The 27,244-nt window shown below is 43.7% G+C and overlaps 1 protein-coding gene across 3 annotated transcripts in view; it reads right to left on the reverse strand.

The window, feature by feature from the left end:
- Positions 1-27,244, reverse strand: part of Dpysl3 (dihydropyrimidinase like 3) — a 106,591-nt gene that overhangs the window by 3,777 nt on the left and 75,570 nt on the right. For all 3 annotated transcript variants that reach the window (XM_047556406.1, XM_047556407.1, XM_047556408.1), the window contains 11 exons: positions 23,958-24,142; positions 21,538-21,702; positions 18,949-19,010; positions 17,999-18,079; positions 13,964-14,032; positions 10,676-10,796; positions 6,886-7,042; positions 6,095-6,236; positions 4,187-4,357; positions 2,768-2,947; positions 954-1,116 (listed from right to left, as the gene is read on the reverse strand). In XM_047556406.1, coding sequence (XP_047412362.1) covers positions 954-1,116; positions 2,768-2,947; positions 4,187-4,357; positions 6,095-6,236; positions 6,886-7,042; positions 10,676-10,796; positions 13,964-14,032; positions 17,999-18,079; positions 18,949-19,010; positions 21,538-21,702; positions 23,958-24,142 — 1,496 coding nt within the window. The remainder of the gene's footprint in view (positions 1-953; positions 1,117-2,767; positions 2,948-4,186; positions 4,358-6,094; positions 6,237-6,885; positions 7,043-10,675; positions 10,797-13,963; positions 14,033-17,998; positions 18,080-18,948; positions 19,011-21,537; positions 21,703-23,957; positions 24,143-27,244) is intronic.

Genomic DNA, 27,244 nt, shown 5'->3' on the forward strand with positions numbered 1-27,244 from the left:
AGGTCCCTATAGCTACACAAAAGAAAGCATCAACCTGAGCTTGGGTCCATTCAGAAAGGAGCCTCTGAAAGCTTAAGGATTAAGGTAGCCAGAGAGTAATGGAACGTGACACACACACAAAGATGCTGGGACATGTGGACCTCTGGCAAAGATTCGTGAAACCTTAAGCACGTTTCCTCTGTTTTTCTCTACTTCTCTCATCTCTTTTCTTCCCTGTTTTTCCTGCTTCTTCCATTCTTGACTGATCTGCCTTTCTCAATATGCTGGGATTTTCCCTTTAACGTCTTTTCTTTCCTGTTTTCTTGCTTCTCTCACATTTAAATGGTTAATTGTAAAGATGCAAATCTACATTTTTTTCCCCATGTGAGGACTATTCACTATGGAGCAAATGAATAATTATTTTCTATTTGTATCAGAGAGGTCTCAAAAAAAGATTAGTAACACATGATACATGGTCTGTCAATGGACACTAACTACTATTAGCATTGTTACACTACAGCAGGGAAAATAGAATAAAAATCCTACATTAAAAGAAGCTACTGCCATTTGAATATAAAAATGAGTCTGAGTTTTCTTTAACCCTGAACAGTTAAAACAAAAACCCCACACACAACATACTGCCCAGTTCTCATAGGTTAATGTAGAAAATCACTTCATAGTGGAAATCAACTGCCCTATGCTGCCCACAACCCCTCGTGTCTGATCTCTGAGCAGAATTTGGCATCATTTGAACTTGATCTCTAGCTTGACTGTGCCTCCTCTGATTTTCTCACCCTCACTGATACAGCAAATCTTCCTATTTTCCCCGTAACCTTCTCCCTTAAAGACTGTGCCCAGCTCTGCGCTGGAAAACCCACTCAGGCTGAGCTCTTAGGATCACACTCTAGCCTGAGGGTAGGAACTGACCTTCCCCTCCCCCTTCCCTCCTCCCTGGATCACCTTGTCCCACTCACCTGACAGGCTAAATCCCGACTGGTGGAGATTCCTCACGGGTGGATTTGGCCGAGTGGGAGAGCCCCGGGTAGAGCCTGCCGGTGTGCCCCCTTTGGGGGTGGTGGTCAGGTCAAACACTGGCCCATCGTACATGCCCCTTGGGACCGCATGCAGGTCCGCCATCTGCAGCCAGAGAAACACATCAGCATTCAACAATTTAGGGTCTGCTCTAGGTTGAATAAATGTATTGGTGAATAGAGTGGGGGGGCATCGGGGTATAATAATGATAATGAAGGGAGAGAGAACTAGTGTAAAATAAAGCAGGTGTCACGGAGGAGGTCCATGAGGGCCTCTCTAGATAGATGAGCTTCCCTCTGAAGGATCCAGGGACCCTGATGTGAGAAGGTGGGAGAAGGCAGTGGGGGACACAGAGGGGAGGTGTGGATGGCAGCACAGCCAGCAGAGGAACAGTCAGTACAGACAGCTGAGTGCAGAGACATCATGGAGTGGAGGAACCGTCCGCAGAGCTGTAGTGCGGTCATCAGGAAGGGCGGCAGTCTGAGATGAGGCCCTGCATGCTGGCCAGGATAGGATCACATGGGAGCTCCATCCTTACACTCTTGAGCACAGATCAGGGCTGGCAGGCCCTAAAGTCTGAGTCTGTCTGTGGTCTGACCCACTGACCTCTGGCTGTGGCCGTGAACTTGCCCTGGACTGCGGAGCCAGTCAGCAACATCCACGGAATGCTCTGTGCCTGGCCTTGTGCCAAGCGTCAGGGTTTACAGTCACATGAAACACAGTGCCTTCCCCAAAGGGGCTTACAGTCTATCAGACAAACACTGCCAGACCACCCACGGCACAGCAGGCTGGCCTCCACCCACGTCTGAGCATGGCCTTAAGGGAGGCTAGGAGGACACACTGCCAGGCGTGCCTGACAGTCCAGCATGGGTCAGTGTAGGACTCCCAAGGGGGTACTGCTGCCCATCCCTCCCAGTGACTTGGGGCAGGCACAGGAGCCAAGCCCATCAATCTGCAGATGCTAATGACTCGTGGAATGGTGACTGTATCTGTACTCCCCAAACAAGAACTCCAGATCATCAGCATTTCTGTGGTTCCAGAATCCAAGTCATATTAATAGGAAGAGTTGATATTAGGGAATTTGAGTTTCATTCCCTTCTCTACCAGAAAAAAAACTGGAGAGCAGAGCTCAAATTCCACAATCTCAGGGCTGGTCTAATCTTGCTTCCTGAAGAACTAAGGGTATAGGAAGGAAATCTGGAGAGTGGAGAGGGGAGGAGAGCGAATGGGAAAAGAAACTGCTGGGCCTCACCTCTCAGTCACTAGAGCTACCCTGTGTTCCTATACACACGTGTGTGTGTGTGTGTGTGTGTGTAAAATCAGGGACATTAATAAGATTTTAATTGAACCACAACTCAAGGTTTTTGCCCCTGTGGAACAATAATGGGACAGTGACAGGGACGTGCAGACTACTGTTTCTTGTTTTAAGCCTGTAAGAATAATTTGTTTTTATTAAAAATAAACTAATATTACATTGCAGGATTGAAATTATTTTAAATTCTTTTAAATAAAAGCACAATAAAATGTAAGGAAATTGTTTAGAAAAAAGTTTCTGTTGGTCAAATGTTTTCAAAACTCCCTTTTATAGCCTGTTAATTAAAGTCTGCGTGCTGTTCCTGAGGACAAGATCACTGCCGTGGTTTTCTTTGTGAGGGTCTAGGGAACACAGGCCCCTCTGGATCTCATGGTACGATCCCTGAGTCTGAACGGGACCCACAGCCCCTGCCTCACCTCTGGGGCTCCCCCTGCTCCTTACCTTCCTCCTGGCTTTAATGCGCTTGTAGACATAGTCGGAGAATGGGCTGCAGGGAATGAAGCGGCCGGCCCCTTGGGTCACATGTAGGTTGCCATCTTCCAGCATGATCTTGCCCTGGCAGATAACAACCAGAGGCGCCCCACGCAGCTCCATCCCTTCAAAGATGTTATACTCTGCAGCCTAGAGATGCGGGGCAAAGCAACGGCATGGGGTTAGGGAGAGGAGAAAGAGAACCATGGTTACCTTCAGTGGCCCCAGGAAGTGAGGTCACCAGGTGAGCCAGGAATAGCTTACAGTGTGCCTGCAAGCTGTCAATGCATACAAGGCACCAGGAGACTGATGCTCACAAAGACTGGGCTTCTAACAAAGAAAAGTGTGCAATCTTGATTAAGGTCTTCAAGTAGCAGTCAGTTTCTGTTGCTGGTAGTGTTCAAAGGGAAACTGAAAAACAACCAGGGCTGCTGTACATGGAGTTGAGTGCGTGGATGGAGGGGATACATGGGTCCCTGCTGGCTCAAAAGCGTGGTGATGTTTAAGCAAAGACCATTACCACCCTGGAGAGGATTTCTCCCTACTTCCTTCACTAATTCAACAAGGGAGAAACATTACTGCCGAGTGGTTAAGGACATCACCTTGGAGTCAGGTTCTGGGTTTCAATGTTAGCTTCACTGTTGATTTGTTGCATAAATTATTTAATTTCTCTATACTTCCATTTCCTTAAGTATAAAATGGGGTAATAATAGTACCTGCCCGTGGGAGACTGTTATGGAGATTCAGTGAGCTTAAAAAGCACAGTGCCTGAAACATAAAAGCTTAAAAATATTACCTATTTTTCCTAATAAGTATCTTTGGTAGATATTAGGCTTTGATTATTATCTTCCACATGAACAGGACCATGTGACAAAAATATTTATATTTTTCCTTCTCTTAAAACAAAGAGCCTGGGCTGAGGCTGTGGCTCAGTGGTAGCGTGCTTGCCAACCATGCATGAGGCCCTGGGTTCCATTCTCAGCACCACATAAAAAATAAAATAAAATAAAGTTATTATGTCTACCTACAACTAAAATATATGTGTGTGTGTGTGTGTGTGTGTGTGTGTGTGTGTATATTTATATATATATATATATGAACAAAGAGCCTGTCTAAGCCTCAGCAATCACAGGAGCATGGGCAGAAGTGGAGACAGTCATTATCCACCCTGAGTGACTAGGAAGAGCAGAGTCCCTCAGCTGCCCTGCCACTCTGGAAAACAGAAATGAGAAGCAAACAGCCGGAGTCTGAAGCACTCAGATCCAGGGATGGATTACCACTGCAGCCCTCCCTGGACGGAGGACGCTGGCACACCACCCGAATGCACTTCTCAGGGCCCAGCCCGGTGCAGGCACTCTCCAAGCTCCGCTCCCGCCAGCCCGAGCTCACCGACTGGTGGTTCTTGGCAGAGACGATCTTCACAGCATCTGGATCCCAGATGACCAGGTCGCTGTCAGAACCCACAGATATTCTTCCCTTGCGGGGATACAGGTTGAAGATCTTGGCGGCATTTGTGCTTGTCACAGCCACAAACTGGTTTTCATCCATTTTCCCAGTGGCCTATTGAAATACAAAACATTTAAATATCCATCTCTATCTCTATATCAACCAATGCAGGGCTTCTGAGCTCAGAGGAAGAAGACCACCAAGGCCCCAAAATCCAAAGAAGGATCCATGACGTGGTGAGCACAGATCGCCACCAGGCAAGGTGGAGGAGCTGGGCTGTCTTGTTACCCAGGCAAATGGGTAAACACGTGGTTTAAACAGAAGTTAATGCTCCAGCAGTATGTTTTTGTTTTTGTTTCTGGATATGTATATGTATTTACTTATTCACCTGTTCTAATTCCAGAAAGGATTAGAGATAGTTCACAGTAAAAAGAAATGTGATTTTTGATCTGACTTTTTAGATATGTGTATTTATATGTTCATAGGACAAATATGCAAAATCCTCAGTGACAATCATAGTTATCCCTGGGTAGCAGAATTATGAGTTTTTTTTTCATGTATGTGCTTGTCTGAGCCTTCAAACTGTCCTTTATCAAGCATATATCACTTTGGCAACTTAAAAACACAGTTATGCATCACTTAACAATGAGGATATGTTCTGAGAAATCTGTTGGTGGTGATTCTGTCACTGTGTGAACCTCACAGAGTGCACTTACACAAACCAAGCTGAGCTATCACCAACTGAGATCATCTTACAGGGCCATTTATGTGCTCCATCAGTGACTTAATGTCATTATGCAGCACATGAGTGTATATATTACTTTAAACAAATTCAGAGAGTGTCAGCATACATACATACATACATTCACAAATACAGAACCGTGTAAAAAAATACAGACGCTAACTATGTGAGAAAAGAGACAAAAGGTTTTATATTTTATCTTCTCAAAATAAAAAGCCTGAGTAAGAAAAGAACTGCATTTAAAGGTTGGCCTTGAGCTCCTTGGGGCCCAAGAAGAGAAGTGAGTCCATGGATTAACTATGTAGATGAATGGGGCACTATTTCATATATATATATATATATATATATATATTTTTTTTTTTTTTTTTTTTTTTTTTTTTTTTTTTGCGGTGCTGGGGATTGAACCCCGGGCCTTGTGCTTGCAAGGCAAGCACTCTACCAAGTGACCTATCTCCCCAGCCCCTATTTCATATATATTCTATTTGGCACTGAACATAGGGAAGTAATTTACTTAATAATGAGTTTATTATTAACGACATTTCAGTCAATTTCCTAAAATCTTGGAGAGGTCTTCATTTACTTGGCTATTTCTTTTATCAACCCCTGTGATGTAAATAAAGAAAATTAAAAAGAGAGGCCAGAGACATTGGTAAGCAGTCTCCTGCATTGGTAAACAGCAGCCTGGATGATCTCATGCTCTCAGTACAGGGCATACTTGATGAGCAGACTGGGCACAGAATCATTGCTTACCATTTCAAAGCATTATGTTCAGGCCTTTCAAAAGAAGCCATAAAACCCTCCAAATGACAAGAATTAATTCACTAGTCTTCTAAGTGCAGATGATTCATGCAATGAGGTGAAAGAGCCAAGTGTCTGGTTCCTAGTTCTTAACACTCTAGATGAAGAAGCTTCCTTAGAATCCAAGACCTCAGGACTCATCACTAGAAGGTAAATCCCCAAGCCCCTGAGCCACCTGGCTCCACATGCTGAGCATCCTCCCCAGGGCAGCCTGGAGGAGCTGTGCCTCTGGCTTGGTTGATGCAGGAGGCTCTGATCTGGCCCATGGATATTTGGGTCTTGGTCACCCTTCCCTGATCTCAGTCCCTTACCACAGCCTTGTCCCAGATGACAGACATCCGCTCCTCCACACCATTGGTGCCCTCAGGAATGGCAGTGAAGTTGTCCTTCCCAATGGCTTTCTGGGCAGTGCTGAAGGTACAGTGGGCACTGCCAGAGAGCTGCAGATCCCCACTGGAAAAGGAGAAAAGCTCCATGTGAACAGGGGAGACGGTCAGGGCCCCTCAGGAGACCAGAATCTAGTGTAGTCAGAGAGTTTGGAACCTCTTTCCTACTTCTAACTCTCTGTGTGAGCTTGGATGAGCTTCTTCCCCTCTGCAGGCTCAGTTACTCCAGCTAGAAAGTGAGGGGGTGGAATGAGATCATCTCATTTGTAGCAAAATCAAAGGAACTCAAAGGAATGATGGCCTGGTCCTACATGTACACAGAGTGCAGGAACAAATGAGTCTCCCTATAATTTTGGCTAAGTGTCATCATGGTTGACTATTTGAATTTAGGCAAATAATTTAAGCTCTTCAGCCTTCTGTTGCTTAATCTGTAAAATGGGGACAGCAGCGCCTCACTGGTAAAGTCGTTATGAAGAGCAAATGAGATCATGTGTGTAGTTTCACCAGAGCTGGGCACACACAGGTATTCGATGCTGTGACCATTATCTACATTGTGACTGTATTGTCTTGTGAAATATGATGGGGAAGAGCCTGTGTTCTGTGCTCAAGCCTGCAGGAGAATTTCTAGCTGATAGATAGAACAACTGCAGCCCCCATTCCAGCTGGCCCCAAGAAGCTCCTGCAAAACCACTGCTGCTCAGGATTCCTGCACCAACCTGGCTAGCAAGGAGTTGATGTAGTCAGGAGTGGTCGGGTCAGGGCTCAGAGGTGGGGATGTCACAAACGCAGCCGCCTTGGCCCAGTTCTTGCTCCAGTAATGGGTTCCATCTATACCAAGGCTGGCAGTAATGGGCTCTCCAAAGACCACATTTCCTGGAAAGGGGGAAGTAGGCAATGGATTTGCATTAAGTATATGCTTCACTGAGCCCAGCATATTTAATCATAGCTCCTAAGCCTACCCAAAGCTGTGGACTGCGGTTAGGCAGACCTAGGTTCAAGTCTACATTCCCAACTTTTCTAGGCTTTTTTGTCTTTCTGCTAAATGTGAGCAGTTTTGTATTCCTTAGAAAGACTCCATTGTTTGTACGATGTAGAATTAATCCACAAATTTTGAGGCAAATTAAAATTTGAGGCAAAGAAAATATAAGAAAAATATATATTGATTATAAGATTCATCCTCATTTCAGAAATATTAAAATGGGAGATATGTCCTAGAATGGACAAAATGAGATGATGTCTACTTCTTGGGCTTGTCAAAGAATTTTGCAGATATGAAGGGTCAGGCGTATAGCAGATTCCTGGTAAATACTAATTTCTTTACCTTCTACTTTTTCCCATTATAGGGTTCAAAGCCCTGAATGTGCCCTACCTCCATGGGAATTGCTAGGTCCTTTTATTTTTACAAGGTCATGCTTTAGTTTCCAGAAAGTCAAATCCATGTCTGTGGAACAGGAGCTCTCATGAGTTTTTTCATTAAATTCCTTACTCTTTAATCTAAGGAAAGAAATGGCTTGCTCCAGGGGACACAAACACCTGAGATGTGTCCATCAGTGATGAGACTGGCTTCTAGGATTCTGTGACAGAATCAGGGGCCTAGCGAAGGAGACGTGTGGAAGGAAAATGGAAAATACACTAATCTAAACTTTAGTTGAGCTTCTTAAAGAAGAAGAGACAATAACACAGAAGGAAAAATATGTCTCTAGAAAATTGGTTGGTACCAGGTTGATCTATGCCAGCCTCTCACCAAGGATGCTTTGAATATACGATAGCCTTGGTCTTTGGTCGTCCATCTTTCACCATCAAAGTTTGAATATGGTCATATTCTGGGAGGCTCTATGGCCAAGATTATAAATAGATTTTGCCTTGTTTCAATTCCAATCAATTGGTAATGGTTATCTAGAATTATAGGTAGGGAAGAATTCTAATAATGCTTCTGGTCTCACTAGAAAAGATTAATGATTGATTAGTGATGTTTGCCAAAGGCAAAAAAAGGAAGTAATGGTATGATTCACATATGGCAGCCTTGTTTTTATGGGGGTCCAATAAAATGGATTAACATGTAATGACAATTTCAAGATCTGTCTCTCTCTAAAAATACTTATCAAACTAAAGCATGTAGGAATGCAAATAAGTGGAAAACTGAAAGTTAAAGCAAGCACTGAACTATTATTGAGAAAAAATGCAATCTTGAAAGTGGAGGAACCGTCCCTCTGGACTATGCTTAGCATGGAAGACTAGAAAGCCAAGATTATCATTATGCCTGGGTTTGATTACTGGTCCTCCTCCTACCTGGGACATTTAAACAAGTCACACTCCAATTGCTGCAAATGCAAGGGTGATGGTAATGCCCATAGCACCTGCCTCAGAGTTCTTTGAGAATTCTATGTAATAATAAATATAAAGGATGTATCTCAGTGCTGGGTATAGAGTTGGTTCTCATTAAATTGTAGACTTTTAATATTAATTCTGAGCAGCCATGATGAGTTGCTAAAGAGCACTGGTGGCAAGTGATTAAACTTGCAAAGACTTAACCAGAAACGTGGTCAGGAGGGAAGAGTAAGTGCTGCGACCCTCTGCCTTCCTGCTTGGAATGCTCTTCACCATTTCCCTGAGAATGACAGTCCATGAGATGTTCACTGGCTGCGAACTCAGCAGCCAGTTTTTTATCGTTGAAATAGTGCCTCCCTTCCACCCTGGAGTACAGCTGCACGAGTTCCCCTTGCCAGACCGTCAGGAGCCAGAAGACTAAGAGGGAGGAATTCTCTCTATGAAGTTTGAAATAAGACCAGCAAACAACTGAAGTGCCCCATCCTCAGAGGTGCTCAGGATACCCTGGTGATGGGTTCCAGGCCAGATAAAGTCATCAGGCAGAAGGCAGGAGAGTGTGAAGATGGTGGACATTCATGGCCAGAAGTGGTAGGGGTGTGAGCCCCCCTACAGCCCCCCTCCAAGAATGGGTACAGAACACTGGACTGCTTTCCTGCTTTCCAATGACTCACACCACCCAGGGGAACAACTGCTATTTCATTTGAGGCATTTATTTTTTTTAAATTTTTAATGAAGTTTTTCTTAAATTTTTTTTAGTTGTTAATGGACCTTTATTTTATTTACTTATACGTGGTGCTGAGAATAGAACCCAGTACCTCACACATGCTAGGCAAATGCTCTACCACTGAGCCACAACCCCAGCCCTCATTTGAGGCATTTAAATGCTGCAAGAGAAAACAGCAAGTCTACCATGAACATGGTGAGGTAGAAGATGCCTCAGAACCTACCAGGTCTGGACAAGTAGGTAGATTCCCTCCCTTAAGAAAAGGACTGCCCTCTGCCAGAAGGCCAGGCAGTTGAAAACTCAGCTGGCCATCAGCTGGAACTATTCTTAGCCACTGCAGTCACCCACCCACACATGGAGTTTTTCAGACTAATTGGGCAGATGAATCACACTCATCTTGGGTCTCTCCACCACCGGGATGGACACTGACTCCACACTGCAGTAGCCACTGCACAACTGGGCAGGGAAAATTCTCTTTCACAACCAAACACAGAACCTTTATCTCCAGCTTCTCACACCATTCATTTCCCCACTGAGGACAGGGACCAAAAACAGAAAAGAGAGTTTCAAAAGGAGAGGAAACTTAAGCTAAGCAAAAGCCAAGCAATGGAAACCCTAGTAAATAGGAGTAGAGAAAAGGAGAAGGCAGAAGGTGGCAGGGACAGAGCCCCAGGTCATGAAGCCACGATTTTAGACATCCTCTGGAGACCCATTCAGCTCCCTTTCTAAAATATCCTGTGCTAACCTGTGTGTGCTAAGGTGGGGGGACCCTGCCCCTGCACTCTTCCCTCAATCCTGGCCACATTATACCTTGCCCAGGGCTGTCTTTGGTTCAGGGATGAGCACATGGCCACAACCAAGACAATCACATGCTCCTGGACATTACTGCTTGAGCTGTTGCAAAAAATGCCTTCTACTTCTCCATCATGTCCTCCACCAAGAACTGAAGAAAATAAGTCTTCTATTCTTATCACTGCTCATACTGAACATAAAGCCATCAGGCAGGAAAGAGAGTCAAGAAGGGAATAAGAGTGATAGAGTCCTAATGCCACTGTTGAAGCCCCCTCAATCTGGCTATGTCTGAAATACCCACAACCAACCACTGACTTATGTTTGCTTGTTGAAGCCAGTTCAGGGGAATCAGTGTAATCCAAACTAATAAATCCATTTATAAAATTCAGATAATGTGAACTGAAAATAACAGATCTAAAAAGAGGAAGGAAGGTACACTGAGCCTCAATTTCATCTGTGCACTCTCAGGCAAACCACTTAACCTGCCTCAGTTTACTCATAGGCTAGGTGGAAGAAATCTCAGGATCCTGGGTGTAGCTGAGGCTCTGGAGAGCAAGGCAATAACTAAATAAGTAAAAGAGCAACAATACTATGTGAACCAGCCAGGGAGGAAAGAGCTGCGCAGTACATCAGGGGCTCTGATTCTTAGAAGCACAAATTACCTTTTTTCCTGGCTTGTGAGATGAGATCAGCTGCACTCTTGCTCATGACCTTGGTGATGTAGAGGGGGCAGTTGGTTTGGCTGGCGATGGTGATGGCGCGGAACACAGCCTCAGCTTCCAGCTGCAGGAAAACAAGAACATCTCCAGGAGTCAACAGGAACCTGAGCCTCACCCATGTCACTCAGCACCTCCACAGACAGTGAGCTGTGCAGTGGTTCAAACCCTAGAGGGTCTGGAACAGGATGGCCTGGGGCCACATCTCAGACCCACCTCATCCTGCTGGGTCTCTTCACTCAGCTCCTCGTGCCTCGACCCTCCCTGGTAAAATGTAGCTAAGAGGGGTGAAGTACAGGGCTGTCATTTGAGACCAATACTTGACAGAGTAAGTACTGATCTGCTGAAGGCCAGAGTTTTCCCTGAACTCCTTTCCCTGGGGTATCAAAAATACTGCACCCAAAATGGAGGCCTCTGCTCCCCACTCTTCTCAGGGAAGATTCTTTGGGAAAACACAATCACCATACCATCCACTCTAGAATAACCATTAAAGTCAATCAGGCATGTTGCTCCTCAAATCCTTCCCTGCAGCAATATGTGGTAGGCAAAGGGTTAATCTGAGGAGGCACTGCTTATAATAATAATTCCCAGGCTTCTCAGCACAAAGACTTCTTTTATTGTTGATCTTGTTCATCCCACCCTAGTGTAGAATCCATGTTTTCAAATATGCTAACTAACCCAGTTGCATTTATTAAGTAAGAAGTAATGTGTTTCCCCTTATTTTATTAATAAAGTAGGATCTGAGAGCTTGGGTTTTCTCACATGGCCTGATTCTGAGTCCTGATTCTGCTACAAGCTGGGTGACCTCAGATACCTTCAAAACTTCTCAGTGCCTTCTTTCCTTATCTTTAAAGTGCGAGTAATAACAGGACCTGACAACCAGGGCCACTGGAAGGATTAAATGAGTTAATTCTCCCACTCCTGGGTCAAAGCAAGTGTCTCTTGAAGAGTGGCTCTAGGTCTTACTGCTGATCACAGTTTCTGACCAGGGTGAGAGTCTGTGTTACTACCCAAAGCCTGAGTTAGTCCAATTCAGCCCAGAGCAGAGACATTGGAATTTTTCCATTCAATCAGCAACAGATCCCTTTTATATGGATATGACTTTCTGGTTTGTCTGTGCAGCCAGTGCTTAAAAAAAAAAAAAAAAAAAAAAAAAAAAAAAAAACACCAAAAATAGCTTGCAGATGCCCAGTGGTTGAATAATGCAAACCAGTGACTGCCTGTGGTGGATGTGGCTCAGTAGAAAGGCTCTAGAACTTCATGACTGAGCCGGTGACCCCCAAGCTGCATTTCATTCCATGCAGACAAGTCCCTGGAGGCCCATGAGTGCAGGTGAATGCAGTCTACCACATGAAGCACCCAGACGCCCTACCCGGGGAGCAGCTGCTCTGTGCCTAGGGTTCCACTCTGGACAGCACCACTTGAGATGGAATCTGGGTGTGCTCTGAGCTGAAGCGGGGTTGGCTCCTCCTACCCCTTCACACCTATGCTGACCACTTCAGCTCCCCCTTGACCTCAGCCCTGGCCCCTTTGATCTCATTCCTCCAGAACTACAGGTTCTTCCACACTTCGACAACATGACTATCTTTGGACGGTTACATCACCTTCCAACTTCACCCTAAAGGGTTTTCAGGGTTGTAGAGATTTGCAGCTCAGAGGCTTATTTTTACTAAAAAGGAGACGGGAACAGGGAGAAGGTTGGGGGTGGGGTGAGGGGGGAGGTTGAAAAAACAAATCAAGGAACAAAAATAGACTTTGCTCTGAAATCCCCTGGCTGCTGCTGAAGAAACCCATCTTGCCAGCACATCTCTCCAGTGACCAGCATTTATGAAGTTTTACAAACAGTGCTGATCATCCTGGTTTGTTCACATTGCATAAATGATTTTCCAATCCTCCAAACATGACCAGTCAGTGGCTTAACTTCTCTGAGCCTCAGTTTCTTTACCTGCACAACTACCTAGAGTGGCAGCAAGGGTAACTGAAGTAATGTATGCAGTTAGTACAGTCGCAGGTGTAAGCTTTCCAAAGCACCCAGAATCACTAAAGAGACACTCGTCGGGAATGACATGTACAATTAAATCCTGATCACAAACTTATTTCACAAACATTATTTCAAAGGGCAACAAAAATGTCACTAGACACCAGGGCATTTCGGGGAGCTGACAGTGTTCTGTATCACCACCTGGGTGCTCCTTGAACAAGTGTATCCAGTTTGTGAAAATCAAGCACATCCTTATGATAGGAACACTTTTCTCCATGTGTTGATTACATTTCAATTTTTTAAAAAGCTCTAAAAGCAATGTGCAATGGAATATAATCTTGTGGTTCTGGTTCTTTCTTTTACCTCTTGTAGAGTTTGGAACAATAATGGGAACTGGATTTGCTTCACTGACATGAAGAGCTTTAAATTCACTCCAGGTGTCTGTCCCTGGTTGCTCTCCCAAAGTCAAGTTGCTCTCAGCCGTATGGGCAGTCAATCCTCACCTCAAACTCCCATGCCAGCAGGTAAGTTGTGGACATCCCGGAGATATGGTATTAGTCACTAGTCACTTTTTCTTAGTTTTTCAGCTGCTAAGCATAGGTGCACATCATCATTTACTTTACATGTGGGAAACTTCCATACCTGGATATAACCATCACCTTATGCAAATCAATGGGCATAAGGTTTGCCCATTCAACCACCTATCCACATGACCAATATTTTGCAAGACTCATTCAACCACCTATCCACATTACCAATATTTTGCAAGAATCAAAACACAAAATGAAATACAAAGTAAGTAGAAATGTCTCCAAGATTCACAATAAGAAAGAAATTAGAAATTTAACATTCCTACTGAAAATTCCAAGTATACTGCAATTCATGTTCTCTTTAGAGAGATTAAGGGGTCAGAAGGAAGTGTCTCCTTTACATTCCTTTCTAATTTTCTCACAGCCCTTGAGCTAGGGTCAGTCCGAAGTGGTCTTTGAAAGAAATGTTCCAATACTGCTGTCTGGTATTCATGATTCTCACCACCTTTCAGCAATATTTATTCATACCCTGTGTATATGTGTGGTTCAGGAAATTAGATCAAGCAAACACTTCAAATGTCAAATGAGTGACAGGCCATGGCTAAGTGACTGGGACTGTGATAAGAAGAGTCTCCCAGAAGATGCTGGTGAAAAAGAGAGCCCCCACTGCTACGGCTTCTCTCTCCCTGCTCCCCACCCTCAGCCTCAACCCCTGTAACATACCTCCTCTGGTCTGCTCAGAACATGACCTTCTGGGCCAGTTATCCCCATTTCCAACATCCGGGCTTGCTCCTAGAATGAGAAAAATAAAATTTAAAGTTCTTCAATGAGCTTAGCCAAGATTTGGAAAAATAAATTACACTGGTATGTTCTGATCTAAAGATGTGCTCAAGAAGAAAAAATAAAGAAAAAGAAGAACTTTTTGGTTTTCTTGTGGAGTAAAGGAAAATGCAAATACAAATACTATAACCAGTGCAAAAGGAAAAAAAAAAACAAGGTCAGAAGCTGATTTTTTTCTGGTGAAACAAGTATTTTAATTCTATATTTGGAATTGCAAGATAGTGTAGAGTCTTAACTAAAAAGTAGGGAAAAAATTTAAGCATCGTTTCCTTTTATTAAGAGGAATACAGAGAGTCTATTTAAGTCTCCACTTTTTATCTGCATTAAGCATCAGAAGTCACATCAAATCACTTACTTGTCATCTATTTCAGATGCAGCTGCTTCTGAGAGTACACTTGTTTAACTTGTTGTTTTGGTCATTCATGCACTTTAAACCCATTTATTAGACAAAATGGACTCAGTATCTGCTTCATGCTAGGCTCTGGGTTAAGCACTTGAATTAAAGTGATGTAGCTTCTCACCTCATGAAGCTTATGGTTTAGTAATACATTCCCCAAAGTGTGGTCCACCCACCACCTGCATCACAATCACCTGAGCTGCTTTTGCAGCAATGAAGATTTCTGGCCATATTCTGGTCTACCAAATCAGAAGATGCAAGGCTGAATCCTAGCAATCTACATTTAATAAACCCCTACGAGTTTTTATGCTTTAACACCGTGGCTTAAATTAATGGATTCAGAATTTAACCAGACAAAATAATGCCTCTAGACAGCATTACTTGAATTAGTGTTTTGCTTCAAATTCTAAATTAACTATGTTGTGGACACTGCAGAACTGCCTGCCCCTCATGGCTGGTTGCTAAATTCCTTTGACTTCTGGCCAGCTTTCACAAAGAAGCAGGTGGCTGGGCAGTGAACACACAGAGGGGCTAATTGGACCTGGCAGAAATCCTAAGCCACTACATCTACAGTTCTGCTGGCATTCACTCTGAAATTACTGGTTCCTAAAAACTTCTGCTCCAGCAAGCCTGGCCTAATGGCCTGGGAGTATCCTGGTGATAGAGGAAATGGTGAATGGAACAAGACTTGCCTCACTTTGCAACTATGAGATTTAGAAGAAAGAATTCTGACCTCCTGGAAAAGAAGAACTTTTTGGTTTTCTTGTGGAGTAAAGGAAAATGCAAATACAAATACTAAAACCAGTGCAAAAGGAAAAAAAAAAAAACAAGGTCAGAAGCTGATTTTTTTCTGGTGAAGCACCTTCACTTTTCAATTTTTTTTTTTATTTTTTTTTTTTTTGCAGTTTTCATTGATGGAGGCCTGGCTGAATAATATTTCTTCCAAACTCCAGTGAGCATCCACTCTGAATTGCCCTAACTCATTAAAGGTGAAGACTCATGACTAGAGCATCTTGGGTCTTACATGACACTCACTTCTGTCTTGTGCAGGGGTGCAAGGATAATGCAGAGGGTGAAGCTAGCTCAAGCAATCACTTCCAAACACATTCACTAGGGTACATCTTCAACATACGTTTTCCTGAACCCTACTACGGAACTATTGAATCAGAATCTCTGGAATCCATAAAACCCAGTGACTCTAATGTACTGCTCATGTTGGGAATCCCTACTCTAAACTCCATGGTGCTCCTACAGATCCAAGATTAGGAAAGTCAACATGAAGACTCATCAGTGGTACCTGACACGGGGTAGCACAGCAGTGAGGTGCTCATCAGTTACAACCACATATCAGTTGCCGTCATGGGTCCAGTGGTGTGGCTTATTCTAATGAGAAAGGAGCCCTGTCTTCATCCTCCTTCTCCAAGGCCTGGCGCACAGTAGGTGTTCCATAAGTATTAGTTAAAAAAGAATGGCTAAAGATGCTGTTCTCTCTATTTGCCAACTTGAAATTTTGAAACTTGCCCTTGTTTGTACCCAAAAGAAAAGACTTCTCACTCTTTAGTCACTTGCAGAAATGCAGCAAGAAACTCAGTGTAGCAGCTGTCTTCACTTAGACAATGTGATAAAATCTTTCAGCCCAAGCTGAATTTAATAAACACACACAAAGAAACTCATCCAAATGGAAAAATGCCCTTATTCCTTTCCTGACCGAGAACAGATCTCCCCAAGGTAGGAGAAGAGTGGGGGTAACTGGAGAAACAAACGGTCTGCCCTGAGGAGCTACAAAGGAAAAGGAGCTGAGACGAGGAGGGTCTGAGGGCTGGAATCCCTTTGCCTCTACTGAGGCTGGAATGAAGGAGCCGGGGGTTTGGTTTCCAGCTGGCGGGAGGCAGGGACCTCTGGCTGCTGGACTGAACACTTGGAGAAGGGATAGGACTAGCGGTCCTGATGGCAGTGGACACCTCCCCCAGGAGCTAGGCAGTTGGGTCCTCTACAGAAAATGGTTTCACTATGCCGGGGGCGTGGGGGATGCGGGAGAAGACACTGCTAGGGGTCTGACTAATTAGCCTCCTTGGTCATGAGCGAGAGGAAACTGCACAGTTGGCTCCCCTCCCCCACAAGTGAGAACACTCAAGAGTCTGAAATCACAACAAGAACTGGAAGAAGCTGGAGCCCTGCACTGCAGGTGAGGCAAATCATTTTATTTTATTTATTTGTTTATTTTTTTACTGAGAGAAATGGGTAATTCTTATATATATATATAGAATTACCTATTTATTTATTTTTTATTTATTTATTTTTTTAATGGTGCTGGGGATTGAACCCAGGGCCTTGTACATGTGAAGCAAGCACTTTACTAACTGAGCTATATCCCCAGCCCAGCAAATCACTTTAGATGCTGACATCTGGTTTTCCTAGTTATCTCCTGTGATCTTTGGGCCAATCCCTCCAAGCCTCAATATTCTTGTCTATGAAACAGGGAGGATAAGGGCATCTTAGGAGGACTGGAAGAAGACTAAGTGACAATAGACTAGAGCACTTACCAGTGCCCGGCAAACAGTAGAAAGTATTCCCCAAATCACACCTGCTAGGAAGCTAATGGGTCTGAAATGAGGGTCTGCCTAGGCAAGGCTCCATACCCCTGCTAGTCACATTCACTATGTCCCAGACATCTGAAATGAAGGCACAGCCTGGTACTTGTGAGTATGGGATACATCTGCTTTGGCTCACTTTTACAGCCCAGTGCTTGGTGCAAAGGACTCAGGACATACTTTTCCAAAGAATGAATGATGGTTCTCACTGGTGCTACAGAGTGGGCTGAGCGCTCCCTCTTCTTTCTTGGTTGTCTCCTAGCACAGGCCAACGCTGAATGTTTCTGAGATAAGCCAAACCCTGCCTAGGACACATCTGTGCATCTATTCCATTAAGCAACCCAGGAGATGGAATGGGAGTGGCTTTCTGCGCCTTACAAATGATCATTTGGGCCTTAGGGCCTCTGCTTTCATCACTCTTTCCTCAGTTTTTCAATGTGATTTCTAGGAAACACGTGAGATGTCTGATTCCCACAAGACCTAAATTTTATTATCTAAGGCAGTGGGTTCACCAGACCTGGACTGGATTTCTGGCTTCTGAGAAATGCTGCTTTAAGGTTTTTCTTTAGGACAGAGAATGTTATGTTATGTAGCTTTGATTCATTTTCAGGAGAGAATCAGCACTGCCTTCCCATTTAATAGCCCAATTTGAAAGCTGCTTCTTCCAAAATTCCCTTTCTGGTTCTCCAGGAGGGCCAGACCTCTTCCTGTGTTACAGCATCTTCCAGTTTCTCTGTATTTGTCTTCATTCCCCTCTGCTCTTTTCTTCCGTGTACACTGTAAGGTTCTTGAGGATGAGTTCTGCCTTTAGTAACCTGCTTATGATGGAACCTCGCACATACTGAGAGCCGAAGCAATGCTAGTAAGGCAACAAACGGAAGCAGACCCAAGTCCACACAGAAGGCACGCTCCAGGGAGCTGCCGTATTACCTGGGCGATGATATCTCCATTCTCAGCATGGACTTGAGCAATGGCTCCCAGTTCTCCCAGGCAGGTGAAGATCTCATAGAGCTGAAACAGAAATGAATCTTTGTCACCTTCACAGGCACTTTGAGCAACTTCACATGAAGACCAATTACTAAAGCCAGAGCTAAAATAAATGGAATAAATCAGTGACTAGGAAAAGAGACTGAAATGTGCATGAGCAAAGAGGAGTGTAGTCCAAAGAAACTCTGGGAGGTTTTGTCTATGACTCCTAGAGAGTCATGAGTCCTAGAGAGGCAGGACGACTGTGACGAAGTGCTGCCAGCCGGATCCTCTGCCTCCGACACACATTTTTAATGGAATCACTACTCATCCAGCTGAGACACAGCTTTAGAATCTTTCTCAACATGTGCTCCAGAAAGGCATTAACAGCCCTGTTGCAAAACATGAAACCCTTATCTCTGAACATCTCAAGGCAGACCTACCTTCAACTCCTAACCAGGAGGCACAGGAATTAATTTCTTACATTTCCTGTGACACTTGAGATTGGTTTAACACCAACACCTGCCATGACTTTCTAGGGAGAGACTGAGGCAAGGTGGTACAATTACTCCAAATGGCAGGAGGCCCTCCTGACCTTATAGGCGAAGAATCCTGTGCTTCCACTGGGTTTTCGAGGGTTCGTCCTACAGATGGAGATTTAGGCATGCCCTTCATCTTAGCCTTCAAGAAAGCTGCTCCCAATGGAAAGTCTAGGTCTCTATCTGTCTTGCCATAGGCACCCTGCCCATTACCTTATTTTAAATGCCACATAGACTGCAAGGGCTTCAAGAAGCACTCTGGCCCAGCAGTCTCCCACAGTGACCACAGTGACTCATGGTAGAAGGGCCAAGGTCAACAGCAACACTAGGAAACCCATCCAAATACCCCAAACCACACAGAAAATGTGTTGTTACCTCAGTGTTGGATACTTGATACAAATCCTTATAGGCCATGTAAACCATGAAGGAGTTAACCCCTGCAAGACAGGGATGGGAGGAAAAACAGGAGACATTATTATAACCACCCTTCCTCCTTTACTCCCACTCTGTCCCCTGTGGGACCCAAGCACATTACTCAGGTGCTTGTCTAATATAAAGCAGATACTTGGAATTCTCCAAGAGTGTTTTACTATACCCACCCCTCCCCTATAAAAATCAGTAGTTCCTAAGTGATGTCACAGCAGAATGGTCTCTTCTGCCCCCTTTTTTACCTCCCAACTCCAGAACTGCAGCCCAGGAGGCAAATAAACATTGCCCCAAGCAGTAGTAGATGCTATGGAGAATGAGTCCCTGTGATCGCTCCCTGGGTTGCCCCACCTGGATCAACCACATATTTCAGAGACTGGAGAGTATTTAACTACCTGTGCTTTGAATTCCTTACCTGTAAAATGGAAAAATAACAATACCCTACTTCATAAGGTGAATTTGCACATTGACATACAGTGGTTGATAACACTTTGAAGGAGAGTTCTTAGCACCCATTTTGGCAGAATGCTGGTCTCCATGGTGGGTCTCCTGGGGCATGTTTAACTCACTATCAATGAATGCTTGCTCTCCCACCATGCACGTGCAGTGTGTGGTATCCAAGAGGAGAATGAAGGAAACAAAATTAAGCTCTTTAAAACCTGCTTCTGAGATGCCAGCAGGCATAGGATCTTTTCTGTTACCAAATTCGTACTTCTGATTACATATATAGATATTGTTTTCTGTAAAGAAACTATTTTGGCCTTCCATTCTGTACAATTTGTTGAAAGCTCAAAGTCCAAATTAAAATCTGGTTTTGTTAACCTAGAAATACTCTTTATGATATTTTAACAAAAAGGTATTGACTCTAAATGCAGTTTTAATAATTGTTCTTCAGCCAGGTGAGGTGGGCACACACCTGTAATCCCAGTGGCTCAGAAGGCTGAAGCAGGAGGATCTCAAGTTCAAAGCCAGCCTTAGCAACTGAGTGAGGCCTTAAGGAACTTAGTGAGACCTTGTTTCAAAATAAAAAATGAAAATGGCCTGGAAATATGACCAAGTAGTTAAGCGCCCCTGAGTTCAATCCCTGGTATCAAAAAAAGAAAGAGAGGGAGAGCGAGAGACAGAGAGAGAGAGAGAGATCCTGACCTTGGGAACTAGGAGAGCTAATACAGGGAGAAAGTGAGTTTTGCCTTGTGCTTAAATACCTAAGTTATAAGAAAAGGAAAGAGCTATTTAATTTTCACCCAAAATAAATAGGTGGGACTTGGGAATAGGGGATCATTTTGAGGAAAGGAAGACAATTTTGGTCTCCAAACATTAGGGCCGTCTCAGCCCACAGTGTTCCAGGCCAAAAATGGATTATAATTTGAGAAAATCCCTACCCAGACTGGTTCAACTCAGGGCAGTTTTCCCCAACACTACCCTTCCCGAAAGCCTCTGTATCACCAGTGCAATGACCCAGCCCTAAGTGGTTGTTAAAACCACTCAACTTTCTATCCCTGTTGAGATACCCTGAGTAAAAGAAGACAGAAAGAAGGGAGGGAGCTAATGTCACCTTCTCTGTCCCCAAGGATTGGGCCGGACTTGGAGGGAAGGAGTTGGAGGGAAGGAGCAGTTCATACTCTGAGGGTTCATCATCTCCCCTCAACCGCGGGCACAAGCTCTTCGTTGAGCTCCTAGCATTGTCCAGACGACTAATATGGTAACTGCTTGCATCTGGAGGCATGTGTTCTGCTGCTGTGAATGGGATGGCTTCCTTTTGCATTGGATGCTCAGCAGAGGCACCTGCACTTCCAGGTTGCTTCACAGTGCTGAGCACATGGTACCTAGATGTGCATGTACGGGGAATGTGGGTATGTGTGTTGAATAGCTAAGATCAAATCATAGAAAGAAGTAGAAAACAGAAGAATCTAAGAAGATAATGACCTGAATCATGTCCTCAGTGAGAGGACAGACAGACACACATACACATGTGCGCGCGCGCACACACACACACACACACACACACATTTTCATACCCTATGTTCTTAGCCCACGTACCAACATATCTTTGCTCCTGGAAATGTCTTAGCCTTTCCGGAGGATGCTGTTGTTATTTAATAATAATGGTTTACCCTCTGGAGTCAAAATGATAGAGGCTAAAAAAAATTTCCTAATTTCATATTTCTAACCATGTGATCTTATACAGGGTAAGTAAAACTCTCAGTTTTTTCCTAAAAAAAAAAAGTCACACTGCCTAGAGAGGAAGAGCACTGACTTTGGATAGATCTACTGCTTACTAACTGTGACCCTGGGCACTTATTCTGATCCTGAGCTTCTCCTTCTGCAAAGTAGGAGTAACAATCTCCAGCTCCGGAGGATCCCGTGGGAAGTAAGATTGAGTAACAAGTGCCTGGAACAAAGTGGGACTCCTACATTAGTACTTATGTGTAATGTTCAAGACTCCAAACAAGAAGGAATGACTCAATTGAGTGGACAGTGTGGGATGGAGAGGCAGGAGAAGCCAAGCGAAAGGGAGGAGGGCATGCTGGCGCTCACCTTTGTCCTTGATGAGGTTCTGCACTTCCTGCTTGACACTGTCATTCCAGTGGGTGATGTCCACATGGAGGGCATAATCGCAGCAGCTCTTCCCGTCAGCCCACTCACGCCACTTCTCATAGGCCTCTGTCAGGCCGGACTCAGGCTCCGGCACCACGTGGTCAACTGGATGATAGAGGCCCAGGTGGGTCACTCAGACAGGGCTTCACTCCTCCTACCAGGCCTGCACTTGCTTTCTTAACTGGGACATTGAACTTAGAAAGTGTTCCCTGGTAGCTCCACAATGCTAATGAGTTAAATGTCCCTTAGTTATGGGATTTGTGACAAATTACTAATTTCCCTAAACTTCTCCTTTCTCTCCTTGAAACAGGTGCCAAGGTGGGCAATAGGATGTAAGGTGCCTTCCTTCTCAGTTTGTTATACAATTAAATGGAAAAAGGCATATAAAATGCTTTACCTGATTTATGGCATGTGGTAAGTGCTCAGTGAACGTTAGCCAGCAGTGAATGTCCACTAGGTGCTTTTATTACTAGAGTCCAGTCACTGTTGACAAAGCTGAGCTCTCTTCCCAGAGTGGGAGGGATCACTTTAAAGGTACGCCAGGTACATGAAACTGAGGTGCTCCTGCTTACGGAGGCAGAAAGGGCTGGCATCAGGTAAGTGAATCTGAGGCCCAGAGATCTCATTTACATATGAACTTTCTGGCAAGAATCTAGTTTCCTTAAGGTCCAAAACTACTCTTTGCCCTGCAACCACAGATAATTTTTTTTTTAAATCACCATGCCTACAATTGGTGAGGATAACATAAAAGTTACTCTCTCATATTCCCCCTGGATAGCTGAGGTAAAGTGTGAATTGGTGCAACTTTCCTGAGAACAATTTTGAAATATATGTCAAAAATGTGGGCATTTTTTCATACCTTAACTCAATAATTATTCCCATGTTTATGAGTTATTTCTAGGGAAAGAAGTGTGGCTGTATGCAAAATTTCAGTTCCAAGGATGTGTACTAATATATTTATATGAGTGAAAAACCTGAAAATAATTAAGGTCTTTAACAATAGGAAAGTATTTATGGTTAAATACATAAATCGATGGTTAGGCATCCATTTTAAAATATTGTGGTAGGGAAAAAATAAAGAGTGGAAAGATATTCAGGATATATAATTTCGTGAAAATGGCAGGCTAAAATACAGTACAAATATTATGATTATTGTTTTTAAAAGGGGAAAATGTGTGTAGACATATAGCCAACTCTAACAATGATGTGGGATTGCAAGGTTTCTTATTTATTCATTCATTCATTTATTTATTTTGCATATCTAGGATTTCTAAGTTACCTGTGAAGGACACAAAAGCTTTTGTGGTTCCTGGTCTGCTTTACCCTTGTCACCCCATCTCTGGTTTCCCCTTGCTCCTTCCCTAATACAAAAGTTCAAGCATGACGTGCACCTCAGGCAGGCTGAGCAGGTCCAACTGTGCACCCACGTGGCAGAGAGCCAAGCCACGATCACTTGCTTCCTCCGCCTGTGTCAAAGGCAGCCTGAGTGCACTTATCGGAAAGCAAATGCATGCAGCCACACTGCTAATATCTGGAGCAATACCAGGGCTTTCGTGGGCAGCAGCAGCCGAGAAGTCAGCTGCTTTCCCCTGGGACTGGAGAAATGCTTTCATCTCCCTGGACTGCACCTTTTATGGCCTTGATGCAGTTTTCCTGGGCTTCCACACCCAACTAGCTAAAGTTGAACCCTGCTAGTGCTCCTGCCAAAAGAGGTGCATGAAGAGAGGGTGATTCTACGGCTCAGGCTGTTCCCTGCTCAGGGCTGAATGTATATGATGTTAAAATAAACAGTGCTCTGGCTAACCAAGTTTGGAGCCAGTGCCGGAATAGGGCCCAATTCATTGAGATTCCTTCAGGACAGGAAGGACTGCCCTGGAATGCTATGGGTTCAGTAATCCAATGACATGCAACTCCCTAGGCTTCTTTGGAATTGCAAGTTACCAGAAACAAAACAAAACAAAACCAAAAAATAAAATAAAACAAAACACAAGGCAAACCACTCTCACAGCTTGCCTCATCTTAAAGATAGAAATTGGTCAAAATCTAGCACAGACCAAATAGCACTAAATCCACTGAAGCCCACTATTTCCCCAAGAACTGTAAGTCTGAATTATCATTCTGTGAATTATCATCCTCTTAGCTGCTTTCGTGATCACGAGCTTCAGGAATTTCCTCTACACAGCTACAGTGAGCTGTCAATTTCCTTAGACCAATCTGGTTTTCTCAGGTCCCATTAGGTAGAAAGTTTATGAACCAAATTGAAAGAAGCATACCAGGTATCATCAGAGAGCACTGTGGATGGCACATTTGTAAAGCACACACCTTGGGGCATCAGGAATGTGCAAAATCTGAAGACTTACTGATCATGGTGGTGCCGCCTGCTAAGGCAGCCTTTGTCCCTTGGAAGAAGTCATCCACTGTGGTCATTCCCTTGTACGGCATCTGGAAGTGAGTGTGGACGTCAATGCCTCCAGGGATCACCATCTTCCCATTGGCTTCGATGGTCTTCACTCCTCCAGGGACAATCAGATTGTCTCCAATTTGCCTGGTGAGACAGTGAAACAACTGACAATTTAAAAGACCAATTCTCAAGACAAACATAGAATTTTAAACACTGTAATATATTTGTTGAAGTAGTCTTTGCAAATGACTCACAAGTCTAGCAATCTTTAAACAACAATAGAGATATATACAGAAAACATGTGTTTTTATTGACAGGAAATGATCTGTTATGGGACTATGTGTCCTGGTTTTGGACCATAAACCCAGTGGTTTGACAGTCTAGAATATAGTGTGTGTAATGAACATTTTTGAAAAAAAAATAAGCATTTTCATTTTGTTCTTCATTTAAGGGTGAGGAATAATTTTGGAAAGGCTAGAAGAAGTGTAAACTACTGGACTGTTACGAGAGACAGAAGAAAATGAATCATTGCAAGGACAGGTGTGGGAACTTAGTTACATTCTAAGTCTGTCATCTGTGCTCCTAAAAAAGGACTCTGCCTGGGTCATTTCCCACCTCAGTCCTCAATGCCCATCTGACCTTTCCCTGGTGATTCATCAGGCAACCACAGCTGGCAATAGATCTGCAGGGGACAAAGTCAAAGATTCGGAAGCCCCTGGCACCAGCTGCTGTTGGGTGGTCAGCATCACTACAGAAGCTTCAAGTCAAGGCTGGTGATTATGACAACCTCCCCAAGACACAGCTTGGTCTGGGGAGCTTCAGAGCAATGGGGACTCAGGTGTGGAGTAAGCTGACCAACATCTCAAAGGCACACCACCCAAGGAGAGTGACATCAGCAACTACTCCCTGCACAGTGGTTTTGACAGACCACTGAAGATTGGTTGGTTTTCACGTGATTTCACGCCCTTGATTTAGACAGTCCAGGTAAACCCAGCATGCATAGCCTCTATATCATCACTGGGCACCTCCTCTTGCATATATAAGTACTGCACTGCCAGTGGCATAGCCTCTATATCATCACTGGGCACCTCCTCTTGCATATATAAGTACTGCACTGCCAGTGGCATGAGTACTTTCCCTTTCCATACACAGGCAGCTAGAAAGACTCTCTCCTGGGGCAGTAAGAAGTCCACCACTGGCCTACCAGATTTTAAGTTCTACAACTAAAGTATTTCTGACATCTCTAAGAGTTCAACTTCACCACATCACCACGGGCCATTCCAGGGCCACCACAATTCAAAACACACTGTGGAAAAAATGCAGACTCTGATCTTAACTCCACTCTAGACCAGTTCTGTTCCCATTTTTCTTTCTCATCAGTTTTCCTCTGAGAGAAAATGAGAACCAAGGGGATGAAGAATTGCCTGGTGTGAGCGCGTGCACGTGTGTGTGTGTGTGTTTGTGTGTGTGTTTCACCCATTTTGAGAATCAGCATAACAACAAGTCTGAAACAGAAATGCCTTCTCCCTTTTTCTCCCCCATCCTGATCAAGGTCACATTAATCCTTGAAGTTTCAGTATCTGTCTTCTCCTCTTCAAGTTCCTACTGACAGCCAGTCTGATAATAAAGAGTGTGGCCATGCCCTGGATGGAGGCTACCTGGATCAGTCTCGGCTCTCACCAGCAGTATGAGCATGGCCAACTTAGCCTGATCAGTTATTTCATCCATATAATGTAATGTGTCCTCCATAGACTTATGTACATTAAATGTTAGTATCTATTGAGCCCATAAAAATCTAAAATCATATTACAGTTCAATAAACACCAGCTGTTATAACTAATGTCCAGGCCTCTCCCTCCTCTGAATTTCATCTATTTTACTAATTTAATACTTGATATTGCTGTTACCTCATAGTGTTAGGTTCTCCGCATATACACAAATATCTTAGTTTCCCTAAGAGATCCTAAGGCCCCCGGAGAGAGCATGATGACTTGGACCCTGGCGACAGCTATCACAGCATGGAATACAGCAGTGCCCGTGCCTTAGACTTAAGCTGCCCTGCACATTTTAAGTATTCCATAAATATTCAGACAGTCGAACGATTATGCAACAATTGAAGGACATCTTTCTATTCTTACACTCATTGAGTTAGGAAGGTTGTTGGAGACATACAAACTTTCAGGATGGATGAAGGTCATGTCCACACAACCTTCTCTCCACCACCAGAACAAACAATTGATGGTCAATTCCTTCTGTAACATCCTTAGCACGTGATCTTCCAGTCTTCCTAATAAACATGGCAAAAAGGATTCATCCTACATATTCAACTCTGCTTCTGGTTGCCTGAAATAACGTGTGAAGATCTTAGGTTCAACTGTGAAAAAGTTGTGTGGTCAGTTAGTGATGACTGTCATGAGCTCTGAAATAAGGAGGAGGCATTAGGCACTAATTTTTTTCCATCTCCGAAAGTCTCTAAGTGAAAGTCTCTAAGTGTTGCATACCTCCAACAATATAATTTTTTACTAATAGAAAAATATGATCTCAATTGTGGCTTATATTTTCAAGAAATTGTTGCATTATACTGTGGTTTGACTATTATTTCCATTTCTCTTCTAATATAGAAGAATAATGATGTGAATTTGCAAGGACACCATGAATGAGTATCTTTGTATTTGCTCATTCATTCATTCATTCACTCGGTCATTCAATGTATTTCACAAATATGCTGACCTTTAGAAACTTATTTACTTTCTGTGTGCCTCTTTCTCCTTATCTGAGAAAAGAGGGTAATAATAGTACTTACCTCATAGAACTGCTGGCAGAGAATGAGAGAGCATGGAAAGTGTTTAACACAGTGTCTGGCACATATTGCACCCTCTGTGAACAGCAGCTCTAATCAAATCTGTATGTGCTACAGTACTGTTTTAAGTGTTGGGAGAACAGAGATGAGCAAGATATGGTCCTTGCTATCAGGCACCTAGCAGTGACAGAATTGCTGTGATTAATAAAAGCACAGAATGTTTTCAGAACTTAGCCTGACCATGATGCAGTTTTCCTGGGCTTCCATAGAAAGGGAAGTTAGCTTAGGCTTGGGACCTGATAAAGAACATGTATCTCTCTACAGAAAACTATATCTGAGCTAACTTTTCAAAGATAAATAAGACAACTTCTATAATCACAATCTTAAACTAATCAATGAAGTTGAACAATATAAAAATAAAACTGAATGAGGTCAGAGGTAACTAA

This window comes from Sciurus carolinensis, chromosome 6, assembly GCF_902686445.1.
Source record: "Sciurus carolinensis chromosome 6, mSciCar1.2, whole genome shotgun sequence".
Lineage (NCBI taxonomy): Eukaryota > Metazoa > Chordata > Mammalia > Rodentia > Sciuridae > Sciurus > Sciurus carolinensis.